At 51.3% G+C, this 15,884-nt stretch overlaps 1 protein-coding gene across 1 annotated transcript in view; it reads left to right on the forward strand.

Moving 5' to 3' along the window:
• LOC144606048 (somatomedin-B and thrombospondin type-1 domain-containing protein) overlaps nucleotides 1–15,884 on the forward strand; it is a 37,037-nt gene that overhangs the window by 19,892 nt on the left and 1,261 nt on the right. Inside the window, exons 2-4 of the mRNA XM_078421835.1 lie at nucleotides 2,748–2,933; nucleotides 4,131–4,221; nucleotides 10,837–10,995. Coding sequence (XP_078277961.1) covers nucleotides 2,748–2,933; nucleotides 4,131–4,221; nucleotides 10,837–10,995 — 436 coding nt within the window. The remainder of the gene's footprint in view (nucleotides 1–2,747; nucleotides 2,934–4,130; nucleotides 4,222–10,836; nucleotides 10,996–15,884) is intronic.

The following is a 15,884-nucleotide window of genomic DNA, read 5'->3' on the forward strand; positions in this document are numbered from 1 at the left end:
GATCTATCTCTCCCTCCTAACCCCATTCACATGCCTTCTCCCCATAACCTCTGACACCCGTACTAATTACGACTTTTCAGATCATGTGATAGGAATAGAATTAGGCCATTCGGCCCATCAAGTCTACTCTGCCATTCAATCATGGCTGACATTGGGTTAAGGTGAAGGTAAAAAGATTTAACAGGAACCTGAGGGGTAACCTTTTCACACAAAGGGTGGTGGGTGTATGGAACGAGCTGCCAGAGGAGGTAGTTGAGGCTGGAACTATCCCAACGTTTAAGAAACAGATAGACAGGTACATGGATGGGACAGGTTTGGAGGGATATGGACCAAACGTGGGCAGGTGGGACTAGTGTAGATGGGACATGTTGGCCGGTGTGGGCAGGTTGGACCAAAGGACCTGTTTCCACGCTGCATCACTCTGTGACTCTAAGTAGAAGGGTCCCAACCCGAAACGTCACCCATCCATGTTCTCCCAAGATGCTGCCTGACCCGCTGAGATACTCCAGAACTTTGTGTCTACAATATCTTTGCTCTTACAGAATGCTGGAAGTCGTACAACACATCACCAATCTCCTGATCGGCACTGCCCTGCCTGACAGCACAGAAGGGCTACCCTTTTGCTGAACTAACTAAAGCACAAAGCCCTGGAAGAACTCAGCGGGTCAGGCAGGGAAATGGACAGCAATGAGCAACAGTAGAATTGCTGCCTCACAGCGCCAGAGACCCAGGTTCGATCCCGACCACGGGTGCTGTCTGCACGGAGTTTATACGTTCTCCCTGTGACCTGCGTGGGTTTTCTCCGGGTGCTCTGGTTTCCAAAAATGTGCAGGTTTGTAGGTTAATTGGCTTGTTAATTGTAAATTGTCCCTAGTGCGTGTAGGATAGTGCTAGTGTGCGGGGATCGCTGGTCGGCGCGGACTCGGTGGGCCGAAGGGCCTGTTTCCGCGCTGTATCTCTAAAGTCTAAAGGCAGGTGACGTCTGGGGTCGGGACCTTTCTTCAGCCTAACTACTCCTATCCGTCTAAAGAAGGACCCCGACCCGAAACATTGCCTGCCCATTCTACTCCACAGATGCTGCCTGGCCCGCTGTGTTCCTCCAGCACTTTGGGTTTTCCTCAAGATTCCAGCATCTGCAGTTCCTTGTGCCTTCCCTAGAAGTCTAGTTGGTTTAAAACTTCTCCCAATGTGCTTTACTTATTAGATTCACACATTGTTACGGCACAGAAGCAAGCCTTTCATGGATGTTCTCCAGAGATGCTGCCTGACCCGCTGAGTTACTCCAGCACTCTGTGAAACGTCACCTATCCATGTTCTCCAGAGATTCTGCCTGACCTGCTGAGTTACTCCAGCACTCTGTGAAACGTCACCCATCCATGTTCTCCATAGATGCTGCCTGACCCGCTGAGTTACTCCAGCACTCTGTGTCCATGTTCTCCACAGATGCTGCCTGACCCGCTGAGTTGCTCCAGCACTCTGTGAAACGTCACCTATCCATGTTCTCCAGAGATGCTGCCTGACCCGCTGAGTTACTCCAGCACTCTGTGTCCATGTTCTCCAGAGATGCTGCCTGACCCGCTGAGTTTTACTCCAGCACTCTGTGTCCATGTTCTCCACAGATGCTGCCTGACCCGCTGAGTTACTCCAGCACTCTGTGTCCATGTTCTCCACAGATGCTGCCTGACCCGCTGAGTTACTCCAGCACTCTGTGTCCATGTTCTCCACAGATGCTGCCTGACCCGCTGAGTTACTCCAGCACTCTGTGTCCATGTTCTCCACAGATGCTGCCTGACCCGCTGAGTTACTCCAGCACTCTGTGTCCATGTTCTCCACAGATGCTGCCTGACCCGCTGAGTTACTCCAGCACTCTGTGTCCTTTCAGGCAACCTGTTTCCACACTGTACCTCTGGTCTCAATCTCTAAAGTCTAAAGTTTAGTTGGGACCCTTCTTCACAAGAAGGGTCTCGGCCCGAAACGTCACCTACCCATGTTGTCTGGAGATGCTGCCTGACCTGTTGGGTTACTCCAGCACTTTGTGTCCAACCTTGCAGCGTATTTCCACATTATCTCTAAAGTCTAAATCTCAAAAATCTCAAGTCTAAAAAAAATTGGGATTAGGGTTGCCAACTTTCTCACTCCCAAATAAGGGAGAAAGGGTGACGTCACCGCCCCGCGCCCCAGGTGACATCACCCAGCCAGTGGTCATGTGCTCCCGCTCCACCAATGGCGGCCACCTGGGCCGGGAGGCGGGTTGCTACGCAACCTACGTTAGGCGGTGCCCGGGCATCCGGGCCTACACTGTCCGGGCCTACAGAGTCCAGGCCTACAGCGGCCCCTGGACGTACAGTATCTGGGCCTACTGTGTCCGGGCCTACAGCGGCCCCCGGGCCTACTGTGTCCGGCCCTACACTGTCCGGGCCTACAGTGTCTGGGCCTACAGTGTCCGGGCCTACATTGGCCCCCAGGCCTCCGGGTCTACTGTGTCTGGGCCTACACTGTCCAGCCCTACATTGTCCAGGCCTACAGCAGCCCCTGGGCCTAATACGGGACAGTAGCGGTCCCGTACGGGACCAACCAATTTAGCCCAATGTACGGGATGTCCCGGCTAATACGGGACAGTTGGCAACCCTAATTGGGATCCTTCTTCCCCAGAAGGGCCTCGGCCTGTAACGTCGGCCACCCATGTTCCCCGGAGACGTTGCCTGGCCTGTGGAGTTACTCCGGCACTGTGTTGTCCTCCCTTGCAGCCATTGACTGTGTGATGGGCGTGTGGGCGCCGTGGACGGCCTGCAGCTCGCGGTGTGGCGCGGGGAGCCGGGAGCGGGAGCGACTGGTCACCATCCCGCCCAGGAACGGCGGCACGCCCTGTCCCGACCTGAAGCAACGGCGCGGCTGCTACGGTCACCACCCGGACCAGTGCCACTCCGTTAAAGGTACAGCGCTCCGTCACCGCCGCCCAGCAGGGCACGCCCGCCACTCCACGCGAGGACCCGTTACCGAAACGTTCACCGGATAGCAGGGCGGTGCAGCGGGTAGAGCTGCTGCCTCACAGCGCCGGAGACCCGGGTTCAATCCTGACCTCGGGCACTGTCTACAGCGAGTTTGCACGTTCTCCCTTGTGACAGTGTGGGTTTCCTCCGGGTGCTCCGGTTTCCAGTGGAGGCCAATTTACTGGATAAATTTAAGAGGGAGTTAGATAGAGCTCTAGGGGCTAGTGGAATCAAGGGGTATGGGGAGAAGGCAGGCACGGGTTACTGATCGTGGATGATCAGCCATGATCACAATGAATGGCGGCGCTGGCTCGATGGGGCCGAATGGCCTCCTCCTGCACCTATTTTCCATGTTGTTATGTTTCCTCCCACCTCCCAAAGACATGCCGGTTTGTAGGTTAATTGGCCCTGGTGGGTAGAGAAAGTGGGATAACATAGAACGCGTGATCGATGGTCGGCATGGACTCGATGGGCCGAAGGTCCTGTCTCCAAGCTGTGTAATTTGATGTTAGTCCAATAGTCATTGAGGGATACAGCGTGGAAACAGGCCCTTCGGCCCAACTTGCCCACATTGACCAACATGCCCCATCTACACTAGTCCCAGCTGCCCACGATTGGCCCAAATCCTTCTAAGCCTGTCCTATCCATGTACCTGTCTAAACGTTGCCTCAACTACCTCGTCATTCCTCCATTCACCCATCGCCCTTTGTGTAAAAAGGGTGGACCTCAGGTTCCTACTAAAACTTTCCCCCCTTCACCTGAAACCTATGTCCTTTGGTCCTCGATTCCCCCACTCTGGGCAAGAGACTCTGTGCGTCTACCCGATCTATTCCTCTCATGATTTTGTACACCTCTGTAAGATCACCCCTCATCCTCCTGCACTCCAAGGAATAGAGTCCCAGCCTGCTCAACCTCTCCCTGTAGCCCAGATCCTCAAGTCCTGGCCAAATCTTTTCTGCACCCTCTCCAACTTGACGACATCTTTCCAACAACACAGTGCCCAGAACTGAACACAATGCTCTAAATGTGGCCTCACCTTATACAACGTCTTATACGACTGCACCATGACCCCGCAACTTTGAGTAGGAGCGAGCGACGACCTTCCCAACTTCACACTCTGACCTTTCGATCTCTTCGCAGAGGTGGCTAAGATTCTGCCCGACACCTACAAGCGGAACTTCAAGGACCCCTGGAAGAGGCCGCACATGATGGCAAAGGAGCAGAGGCCCAGGTAATGGCGCTTCACCGGGTCTCTGGTCCCCCGGCAAGTTACCGGACACATTCCTGACCGCCGCAGCACAGCGGTGGAGTTGCTGCCTCACGGTGGCAGAGATACGTCAGAGATACAGCACGGAAACCAGACCTGCGGCCCAACGAGTCCATGCCGACCAAGGGTCTCGCACCAAAACGGCACCTATCCTTTTTCTCCAGAGATGCTGCCCGAGCCGCTGAGCTACTCCGGCACTCTGTGTCTGTCTGTAGTCCCTTGTTTCCGTACAGAGTTTCTCGGAGGATCTCCCATTGTCCTCGACTCTGCTAAATGAAATGAGCCACCTCGCGCCGAGAGCCAACGCTATCGAAGTTGGTAACCGGAGCCAAGTTTATCAGTAAATCTACAATAAAACCTTCGCCCTCTCACTGTGCGTCTGAGACAAGGGAAGAAAAGGGCCTCAGTCTGTAACAGATGAAAGTTTAACCTCCCCTGAGGTTTATTCGAGAGTGGAAATGTGCAACATGTTTTCACAACAGATGCCAAAGACTTTATCCTATTAGCTTACACGCCTCTGGAGTATTGTGTGCAGTTTTGGTCTCCTAATTTGAGGAAGGACGTCCTTGCTATTGAGGCAGTGCAGCGCAGGTTCCACAAGATTAATCCCCGAGATGGCGGGACTGTCATATGAGGAAAGATTGGAAAGAATGGGCCTGTATTCACTGGAGTTTAGAAGGATGAGAGGGGATCTTATAGAGACGTATAAAATTATAAAAGGACTGGACAAGCTAGATGCAGGAAAAATGTTCCCGATGTTGGGGGAGTCCAGAACCAGGGGCCACACACAGTCTTAGAATAAAGGGGAGGCCGTTTAAAACTGAGGTGAGAAAAAACGTTTTCACCCAGAGAGTTGTGAATTTGTGGGATTCTCTGCCACAGAGGGCAGTGGAGGCCAATTCACTGGATGGATTTAAAAGAGAGTTAGAGCTAGGGGCTAGCGGAATCAAGGGATATGGGGAGAAGGCAGGCACGGGTTACTGATTGTGGATGATCAGCCATGATCACAATGAATGGCGGCGCTGGCTGGAAGGGCCAAATGGCCTCCTCTTGCACCTGTTTTCTATGTTTCTATGTTTCTCCGTCAGGCTGCTTCACAGCGACTTCAGTGACAGAGAGTCCTTTATTTTACGCTAAGGGTTTGCTAACTCTGCTCACGCTCCTGTTCCCGAGGTGTCCCATCAAAGTGCGACCACATGACCATGTGGATCTTCAGCACTGTAGAACACACCGGCTGGTCAAGATGGTTCGATGGACAAGGGCTGAATGGGGACAGTCAGCACAGTCTAGTACGTGGGAGGTCGTGTCCCGCCCATCATAATGAGTTTTTTGAAGATGTGACCAAAAACGTCGATGAGGGCAGAGCTGTATGGAAAGGATGGACACAAAATCCAGGAGTAACTCAGTGGGACATTGCCTCTGGAACTCTGTAACGTATAAGATTATTAAGGGGTTGGACACATTAGAGGCAGGAAACATGTTCCCAATGTTGGGGGAGTCCAGAACCAGGGGCCACAGTTTAAGAATAAGAGGTAGGCCATTTAGAACAGAGATGAGGAAAAACTTTTTCAGTCAGAGAGTTGTGAATCTGTGGAATTCTCTGCCTCAGAAGGCAGTGGAGGCCAATTCTCTGAATGCATTCAAGAAAGAGCTAGATAGAGCTCTTAAGGATAGCGGAGTCAGGGGGTATGGGGAGAAGGCAGGAACGAGGTACTGATTGAGAATGATCAGCCATGATCACATTGAATGGTGGTGCTGGCTCGAAGGGCCGAATGGCCTCCTCCTGCACCTATTGTCTATTGTCTATTGACAGGCAGCATCTCTGGAGAGAAGGGATGGGTGACGTTTCGGGTCGAGACCTTTCTGCAGTTCCTTCCTACACATGTAGATGTTATATTTTCTGGATTTCAGCAAGGCATTTGGCAGATTCTGCATGGCAGGCTGCTCTGGAAGGTTAGATCGCGTGGGATCCAAGGAGAGATAGCTGAGTGGATGGCAAATTGGCTTTGTGGAAGGAAGCAGAGGGTGATAGGTGGAAGGTTGCTTTTCGGACTGGAGGCCTGTGACTAGTGGTGTGCGTCAGGGTTCGGTGCTGGGCCCGTTACAGTTTGTCATCCACATCAATGATTTGGATGGGAACCTACAATGCATGATCGGTAAGTTTACAGATGACACTAAAGTGCATAATATCGTAGATAGTGAAGACGGCTGTCAAGAATTGCAGCGGGATTTTGCTGGGTTGGGCAGGTGGGCTGAGGAATGGGTTGATGGAGTTTAGCATGGCGAAGTGTGAGGTGTTGCATTTGGGGATGCCTAAACAGGGCAGGGCCTACGCAGTGAAAGGCAGGGCTCTGGGGAGCGCTGTAGAGCAGAGGGATCTAGGAGTGCAGGTGTATAGTTCCATGAAGTGGCGTCACAGGTTGGTCAAGAAGGCTTTCGGCACATTGGCCTTCATCAATCAGTATTGAGTACAGAATTTCAGGCGGCTCGGTGGCGCAGCGGTAGAGTTGCTGCCTCACAGCGCCAGAGAACCAGGTTCGATCCCGACCACGGGTGCTGTCTGTAAGGAGTTTGTACGTTCTCCCCGTGACCTGCGTGGGTTTTCTCCAGGTGCTCCGGATTCCTCTCACACTCCAAAGACGTGCAGGTTTGTAGGTTAATTGGCTTCGTTTGTGTGTGTGTGTAGGATAGAAACATAGAAACATAGAATAGGTGCAGGAGGAGGCCATTCGGCCCTTCAAGCCAGCACCGCCATTCATTGTGATCATGGCTGATCATCCACACTCAGTAACCCGTGCCTGCCTTCTCCCCGTATCCCTTGATTCCGCTAGCCCCTAGAGCTCTATCTAACTCTCTTTTCAATTCATCCAGTGAATTGGCCTCCACTGCCCTCTGTGGCAGAGAATTCCACAAATTCACAACTCTCTGGGCGAAAAGGTTTCTTCTCACCTCAGTTTTAACACTAGTGTGCGGGGATCGCTGGTCGGCGCAGACCCGGTGGGCCGAAGGGCCTGTTTTCGCGTTGTATCTCCAAGGTCTCAAGTGTGCTTTCCCCGTACATTCGATGTGCCAAAGTGCAGCACCTCACAGTTGCTCAGTCAGACGAGGGGGGTATCTCATGGGGCATCAGTAATGGTGTGGGAATCGGTGGGTCAGTGGAGCACCCATGCCCCCTCTGGTGGCTGCGAGGTGCAGCTGCAGGTGTGACCATGACCGTCCAACTATAATGGACGGCAGCCACCCAGCTAGAGTGAGTGAGATCTGTCACAACCTTCCTCAATGGTGAAGCAGGCACAAGAGGCCAATATAAATTACTCCTTGCACTGGGAATGTTATGTGGGCAAGAAACAGCCAGGTGCTCAATGAGAAAGTACAGGTGTCAGAGGTTATGGGGAGAAGGTAGGAGAATGGGGTTAGGAGGGAGAGATAGATCAGCCATGATTGATTTAGAGGTACAGAGATATAGCGCAGAAACAGGCCCTTCGGCCCACCGGGTCCGCGCCGCCCAGCGATCCCCGCACACTAACACTATCCCACACACACGAGGGACAATCTTTACATTTGCCAAGCCAATTAACCTGCACGTCTTTGGAGTGTGGGAGGAAACTGAAGATCTTGGAGAAAACCCACGCAGGTCACGGGGAGAACGTACAAACGCCGTATTAAAAATAATATTTACAATATATTAAAACTAATCAGAACCCACCGCCCTAATACAAGACAAACAAATATACTAAATGAACTGCTACCCAACTATGTTGCGCTCCCTGTCAAGGATGCGTTCCACCCCTCACGGTGCCCAGCGGTCCCGGAGATCCCCCAGGGTGCCCGTGGACAGCGCGTGGTCGCTCCCCGACGCCACCCGGGCGAGGACGGACGTAACCCCGGAAAAGGGGCAGGCAGCCGGCTAGGGCAGAGCCCTCTTCCGCCTGGCGCCGTGACCCGCGGATGGCCAGCTTGGCCAGGCCCAGGAGCAACCCAACCCAACCAGAACATCTTCAGCACCCCCCCCCCCCCCTCTCCCCTACGCACAGGGTGTCCAAAGATGAGGGCGGTGGGTGGGAAGTGCAGCCAGAAGGCAAGGAGCAGCCCCTTTAGATATTGGAACAGGGGCTGCAACCTCACACACTCCATGTACACGTGGTACACAGACTCACACACTCCATGCACACGTGGTACACAGACTCACACACTCCATGTACACGTGGTACACAGACTCACACACTCCATGTACACGTGGTACACAGACTCACACACTCCATGTACACGTGGTACACAGACTCACAAAGAAACATAGAAACATAGAAAATAGGTGCAGGAGTAGGCCATTCGGCCCTTCGAGCCTGCACCACCATTCAATATGATCATCCAACTCAGTATCCCATACCTGCCTTCTCTCCATACCCCCTGATCCCTTTAGCCACAAGGGCCACATCTAACTCCCTCTTAATTATAGCCAATGAACTGGCCTCAACTACCTTCTGTGGCAGAGAATTCCACAGATTCACCACTCTCTGTGTGAAAAAAAACGTTCTCATCTCGGTCCTAAAAGACTTCCCCCTTATCCTTAAACTGTGACCCCTTGTTCTGGACTTCCCCAACATCGGGAACAATCTTCCTGCATCTAGCCTGTCCAACCCCTTAAGAATTGTGTAAGTTTCTATAAGATCCCCCCTCAATCTTCTAAATTCCAGCGAGTACAAGCCGAGTCTATCCAGTCTTTCTTCATATGAAAGTCTTGCCATCCCAGGAATCAATCTGGTGAACCTTCTCTGTACTCCCTCTATGGCAAGAATGTCTCCATCCCCTTTGTCCTGTTTTCACGCCTTACACTTCCTTATCTGTGTACCTCCCACTCCCCTGACATCAGTCTGAAGAAGGGTCTCGACCCCAAACGTCACCCGTTTCCAGCGAGTACAAGCCGAGTCTATCCAGTCTTTCTTCATATGGTACACAGACTCACACACTCCGTGTACACGTGGAACACAGACTCACACACTCCGTGTACACGTGGAACACAGACTCACACACTCCATGTACACGGTACACAGACTCACACACTCCGTGTACACGTGGAACACAGACACACACACTCCATGTACACGTGGAACACAGACACACACTCCGTGTACACGTGGAACCCAGACACACACTCCATGTACACGGTACACAGACTCACACACTCCATGTACACGGTACACAGACTCACACACTCCATGTACACGTGGAACACAGACACACACTCCGTGTACACGTGGAACCCAGACACACACTCCATGTACACGGTACACAGACTCACACACTCCATGTACATGTGGTACACAGACTCTTCCAGCCTGCAGAAGTGGCAGGCGGCTGGCGAGACTGAACCGCGAGAGGAACAGGTTGCAGGGCATGTGATATCATCACAACACATGGAATCTGTGAGAACAAGCTAGTTGGCATCACATGAGAGTGGAATTTTATCCGTATCCAGTCACCATCCGTGTTACTGATATGAACATAAAAACTAATTTTGCCTCCTTATGTCGGGAAATTGGTATTTAACGCTATGCGGCCTGATTTTCCAGGGAGAGTTTCAAACATTTAATTTAACAACTGCTGCTTAGTAAATCCCCTTGAAACATTTTACCCATGTTTTTGCAGGGACTTGTCAATATGTCATCGGTCCCTGAGGCCGACTTGGGGAGAGGGGTTCTTAGATTCTAGCTCGGAACGTGAAAAACGTTTCTCCTCTGCATTTTGCAACACGTGACTATAAGGTAGAAAGTACAGTATCGGCGAGACCAGGCGCAGGCTCGGCGATCGTTTCGCTGAACTCCTCTGCTCAGTTCGCCTAATCCTACCTGATCTCCCGGTGGCTCAGCACTTGAACTCCTCCCTCCCATTCCCACACTGACCTTTCTGTCCTGGGCCTCCTCCATTGTCAGAGTGAGGCCCAGCAATTGGAGGAACAGCACCTCATATTTCGCTTGGGCAGCTCACACCCCAGCATGAACCCAGAGCCAGCACATCCTTCCTCAGATATGGTGCTCTCAGTACTCCAAACGCAGCCTGACCAGCCCCTTATAGAGCCTCAGCGTTACATCCTTATCTTTAGTTTGGTTTAATTCAGAGATACAACGCGGAAACAGGCCCTTCGGCCCACCGAGTCCAAACCGACCAGCGATCCTCGCACATTAACACTACCTTACACACACTAGGGACAATTTACAATTATACCAAGTGTACAAACCCAAGCCGATTAACCTACAAACCTGCGCGTCTTTGGAGTGTGGGAGGAAACCGAAGATCTCGGAGAAAATGCACGCAGGTCAGGGGGAGAACGTGCAAACTCCGTACAGGCAGCGCCCCTAGTCGGGATGGAACCCGGGTCTCCGGCGCTGCAAGCGCTGTGAGGCAGCAACTCTACCGCTGCGCCACCGTGACCGCCCCTATTATTACCCCAAGTGTCCCGAGTGTGTATCTGGGGTGATATTTTGTGTGGAAGCCCCCTCGACATAGATGCTAGTATTGAGTTTGCTTTGTTCTCTGACTGTGTTCTCTCTCGCCCACTGCCCCGTCCTCCTCCTTCTGCAGTTACTGTGCTTACTTCCGGATGAAGGAGGTGAGTGCCTCATGCCACCAGGGAGTCTGGACCAACCATCTCTTCAGGGAGAAGAGCTCGTGCGTGGAGTGTCAAGGACAAGCTATGGGGACCAGGGATCGCTGTGAGGGCGACGGGCAGCAAGGGACAAGGTGGGCCAACGTGCTCCACATTCACCACGGCGTTCCTCCTCCAAGACAGGCACAAAACGCTGGAGTAACTCAGCGGCTCAGTCAGGCAGCATCTCAGTCTGAAGAAGGGTCTCGACCCGAAACGCCGTCCATTCCTTCTCTCCAGAGATGCTGCCCGACCCGCTGAGCCACTCCAGCATTTTCTGCCTATCTTCGATTTAAACCAGCATCTGCAGTTCTTTCTTTCACATAATGCCCATCTCGTTAGAAAGAACCTTCCCCCACAGTGGCACAGCAGTAGAGTTGATGCCTCACAGCGCCGGAGATCCTGGTTCGATCCCGACTGCGGGCGCTGTCTGGACGGAGTTTGCAGGTTCTCCCCGTGACCTGCGTGGGTTTTCTCCGAGATCTTCGGTTTATAGATTTTTAAAAAGATCTTTTAGATTTAGAAATACAGCGCGAAACAGGCCCTTCGGCCCAGCGAGTCCGTGCCGCCCAGTGATCCTCGCACATTAACACTATCCTACACACACTAGGGACAATTTTTTAAACGTTTTTTTGTACACATTTACCCAGTCAATTAACCTACATACCTGTACGTCTTTGGAGTGTGGGAGGAAACCGAAGATCTCGGAGAAAACCCACGTAGGTCACGGGGAGAACGTACAAACTCCGTACAGACAGCGCCTGTAGTCAGGATCGAACCTGAGTCTCCGGCGCTGCATTCGCTGTAAGGCAGCAACTCTACCGCTGCGCCACCGTTCCTCCCACACTCCAAAGGATGTACAGGTTTGTATGCTATTTGGCGAGCTGTAAATGTACAATTGTCCCGTGTGTGCGTTTGGGGTAGAATTAATGGGTCGGGCCGAAGGACCAGATTCCGCACTGTAGCTCTAAACTAAACTAAACTAAACTGATCATATCCCTCCAAGCATGTCCTATCCATGTACCTGTCTAACTACTTCCTAAACGTTGGGATAGTCCCTGCCTCAACTACCTCCTCCGGCAGCCCGTTCCATACACCCACCAACCAACCTCTGTGTGAAAAAGTTACCCCTCAGATTCCTGTTAAATCTTTTCCCCTTCACCTCGAACCTACGTCCTCTGGTCCTCGATTCCCCACTTTAGCAGAGGTGCTTTTGTTTTCTTGTGGATCAGAGCGTGTTTTAAGCTGGCCCTCTGCCCAGGACATTCCCTACAGCAGGAGATTGGCTTTCACAGCGAGTCCCGAACCTTCAATCAGCGGAAACGAGACCTCCTGCAACAAATTGAGGCCGTGGCCACAGGCAACGTTGGCAATGAACTGTAAATCCAAAATAATGGCCCACAATTGCAGTCAGCTGTGAGGCCTGCCTCTCTCATTGACTGCTGAAGAGGTTTAATACTTGCCTTATGTTGGATAAGAGATTGACACAGAATGCTGGAGTAACTCAGCGACACAGGCAGCATCTCTGGAGAGAAGGAATGGGTGACGTTTCGGGTCGAGCCCCTTCTCTCCAGAGATGCTGCCTGGCCCGCTGAGTTACTTCAGCATTTTGAGTCTATCTTCGATTTAAACCAGCATCTGCAGTTCCTTCCTGCACATTGGATAAGAGAATCAGTAGTCAGGAGGGTGAATGTAATGCTAATCCTGAACTACTATCTCCCACATTGGTGACCCTCGGACTATCCTTGACCTGTGGAATTCTCTGCCTCAGAAGGCAGTGGAGGCCAATTCTCTGAATGCATTCAAGAGAGAGCTGGATAGAGCTCTTAAGGATAGCGGAGTCAGGGGGTATGGGGAGAAGGCAGGAACGGGGTACTGATTGAGAATGATCAGCCATGATCACATTGAATGGCGTTGCTGGCTCGAAGGGCCGAATGGCCTCCTCCTGCACCTATTGTCTATTGTCTATTGGACTTTGCTGGCTTTACCTTGCACTAAACGTTATTGCCTTTATCATGTATCTATAGACTGTAAATGGCTTGATTGTAATTATCTACTGTCTTTCCGCTGACTGGTTAGCGCGCAACAAAAGCTTTTCGCTGTACCTCGCTCGGTACACGTGACAATGAACGGGACCTGCAACATTTCCTCGGATAATCAGAGACCAACATTCAACGCGGAGCTCGGTGTATCATGTTCAATAACACAAGTTCCGCCTATCAGCTCAGCCGCTGTTTCACGGAGCTTGCTTGTAGTCCTTCCATCAGCGAGGGGTGCTGTCCGATTCACCTCTACCCCATTGCGGGCATTGGACTTTGCCTCCCGCTGACCGGATAGCGCGCAACAAAAGCTTTTCACTGTACCTCGATTTGAACCAGCACCTGCAGTTATTTTCCTGCATATGATCAAGGCTGATCATCTAAAATCAGTATCCCATTCCTGCTTTCTCCCCATATCCCTCGATTCCGGTACACGTGACAATAAGCTAAATGGGAAAGTATTTGTTTCGAGAGGGCTACAATACAGAAACAGGGATGTAATGCTGAGGGTTTATAAAGCACTTGGTCAGGCCGAGTTTGGACGATTGTGAGCCGTTTTGGGCTCCATAATCTGAGGAAGGATGTGCTGGCTCTGGAGGGGGTCCAGAGGAGGTTTACGAGAACGATCCCAGGAATGATTGGAATGATCTCAGGAACGATGAGCGTTTGTCGGCTTTGGGCCTACATTCACTGGAGTTTAGAAGGATGAGGGGGGACCTCATTGAAACTTACTGAATAGTGAGCGGCCTGGATAGAGTGGATGTGGAGAGGATGTTTCCACTAGTGGGAGAGTCTAGGACCAGAAGCCATAAGATCAGAATAAAAGGATGTTCCTTTAGAAAGGAGATGAGGAGGAGTTTCGTTCGTAAGAGGGAGGTGAATCTGTGGAATTCATTGCCACAGAAGGCCGTGGAGGCCAAGTCGGATATTTTTAAGGTGGAGATTGACAGATTCTCGATTAGTGCGGGTGTCAGGGGTTATGGGGGGAAGGAAGGAGAATGGGGTGAGGAGGGAGAGATAGATCAGCCATTAATGAATGGCGGAGTAGACTTGATGGGCTGAATGGCCTATTTCTGATCCTAGAACTTATGAACTTATGGTCCCAATGGGGGCAGCCAACTCACTAAGAGATAGGGTAAAAGCACAGTCTTTTACCCAGGGTAGGGGAATCAAGAACCAGAGGACATAGATTTAGGATGAGGGGGGAAAGATTTAATAGGTACCTGAGGGGCAACTTTTTTTACACAAAGAGTTTGTACATTCTCCCCGTGACCTGCGTGGGTTTTTTCCGGGTGCTCCGGTTTCCTCCCACTCTCCAAAGACGTGCAGGTTTGTAGGTTAATGTTGTTTATTAGTTTGAGTTTATTTATTGTCGCGTGGTACAGTGGACAGGCACAGTGAAAAGCTTTTGTTGCGGGCTATCCAGTCAGTAGAAAGACAATGCATGATTACAATCGAGCCGTTCACAGTGTACAGATAGATATATGATAAAGGGAATAACGTGAATAAGGTTTAGTGCAAGATAAAGCCAGTACAGTCCTATCAAAGATAGCCCGAGGATCTCCAATGAGGTAGATAGTAGTTCAGCACTGCTCTCTTAGGTTGTGGTAGGACGGTTCAGTTGCCTGATAACAGCCGGGATTAAACTGTCCCTGAATCTGGAGGTGTGCGTTTTCTCACTTCTGTACCTTTTGCCCGATGGGAGAGGGGAGAAGAGGGAGTGGCCGGGGTGAGACTGGTCCTTGATGATGCTGCTGGCCTTGCCGAGGCAGCGCGAGGTGTAGATGGAGTCGATGGAAGGGAGGTTGGTTTGTGAGATGCTCTGGGCTGCGTCCACAATTCTTTGCAATATCTTGCGGTCTTGGATGGAGCTTGGATACATCCCAAACCGTGCGGTGAAGCATCACGATAAAATGCTCTCATTTCCTGTAGAAGTTGGTGAGAGGTGTTGGGGATATGCCAAACTTCCTAAGCCTTCTAAAGAAGTGAAGGCGTTGGTGTGCTTTCTTGGCCATTGCTTCAATATGGGTGGTCTCGGAGAAGTTGTTGGTGATAATTGGCTTCGGTAAAAATTGTAAATTGCCCCTGGAGTGTAGGATAGTTCTAGTGTACGGGGTGATCGCTGGTCGGCGTGGACTGAGGACCGATCACCAAGCTGTACATCTCCAAAGATACAAAGATCCCCCATTGACGAACTGTACACTGCAAGGGCCAGGAAGCGAGCGGGAAAGATAATCTCTGACCCCTCTCACCCTGGCCACAAACTCTTTGAAGCACTTCCCTCTGGAAGGCGACTCCGGACTGTCAAAGCAGCCAGTTTTTCCCCACGAGCAGTAGCTCTGCTCAACAGCCAAAAGTCTGTAGCCTCCTTTTGCATAGAAACATAGAAAATAGGTGCAGGAGTAGGCCATTCGGCCCTTCGAGCCTCACCGCCATTCAATATGATCATGGCTGATCATCCAACTCAGTATCCCGTATCTGCCTTTTCTCCATACCCCCTGTTGCCTTTAGCCACAAGGGCCACATCTAACTCCCTCTTAAATATAGCCAATGAACTGGCCTCAACTACCTTCTGTGGCAGAGAATTCCACAGATTCACCACTCTGTGTGGAAAAAAAAAGTTCTCATCTCGGTCCTAAAAGACTTCCCCCTTATCCTTAAACTGTGACCCCTTGTTCTGGACTTCCCCAACATCGGGAACAATCTTTTTGCATCCAGCCTGTCCAACCCCTTAAGAATTTTGAAAGTTTCTATAAGATCCCCCCTCAATCTTCTAAATTCCAGCGAGTACAAGCCGAGTCTATCCAGTCTTTCTTCATATGAAAGTCCTGCCATCCCAGGAATCAATCTGGTGAACCTTCTCTGTACTCCCTCTATGGCAAGAATGTCTTTCCTCAGATTAGCTCTGGTATTTTTGCTCTGGTATTTTATTTAATTCACATGTT

The sequence above is a fragment of the Rhinoraja longicauda genome, chromosome 25, assembly GCF_053455715.1.
Source record: "Rhinoraja longicauda isolate Sanriku21f chromosome 25, sRhiLon1.1, whole genome shotgun sequence".
Taxonomy (NCBI): Eukaryota; Metazoa; Chordata; class Chondrichthyes; order Rajiformes; family Arhynchobatidae; genus Rhinoraja; species Rhinoraja longicauda.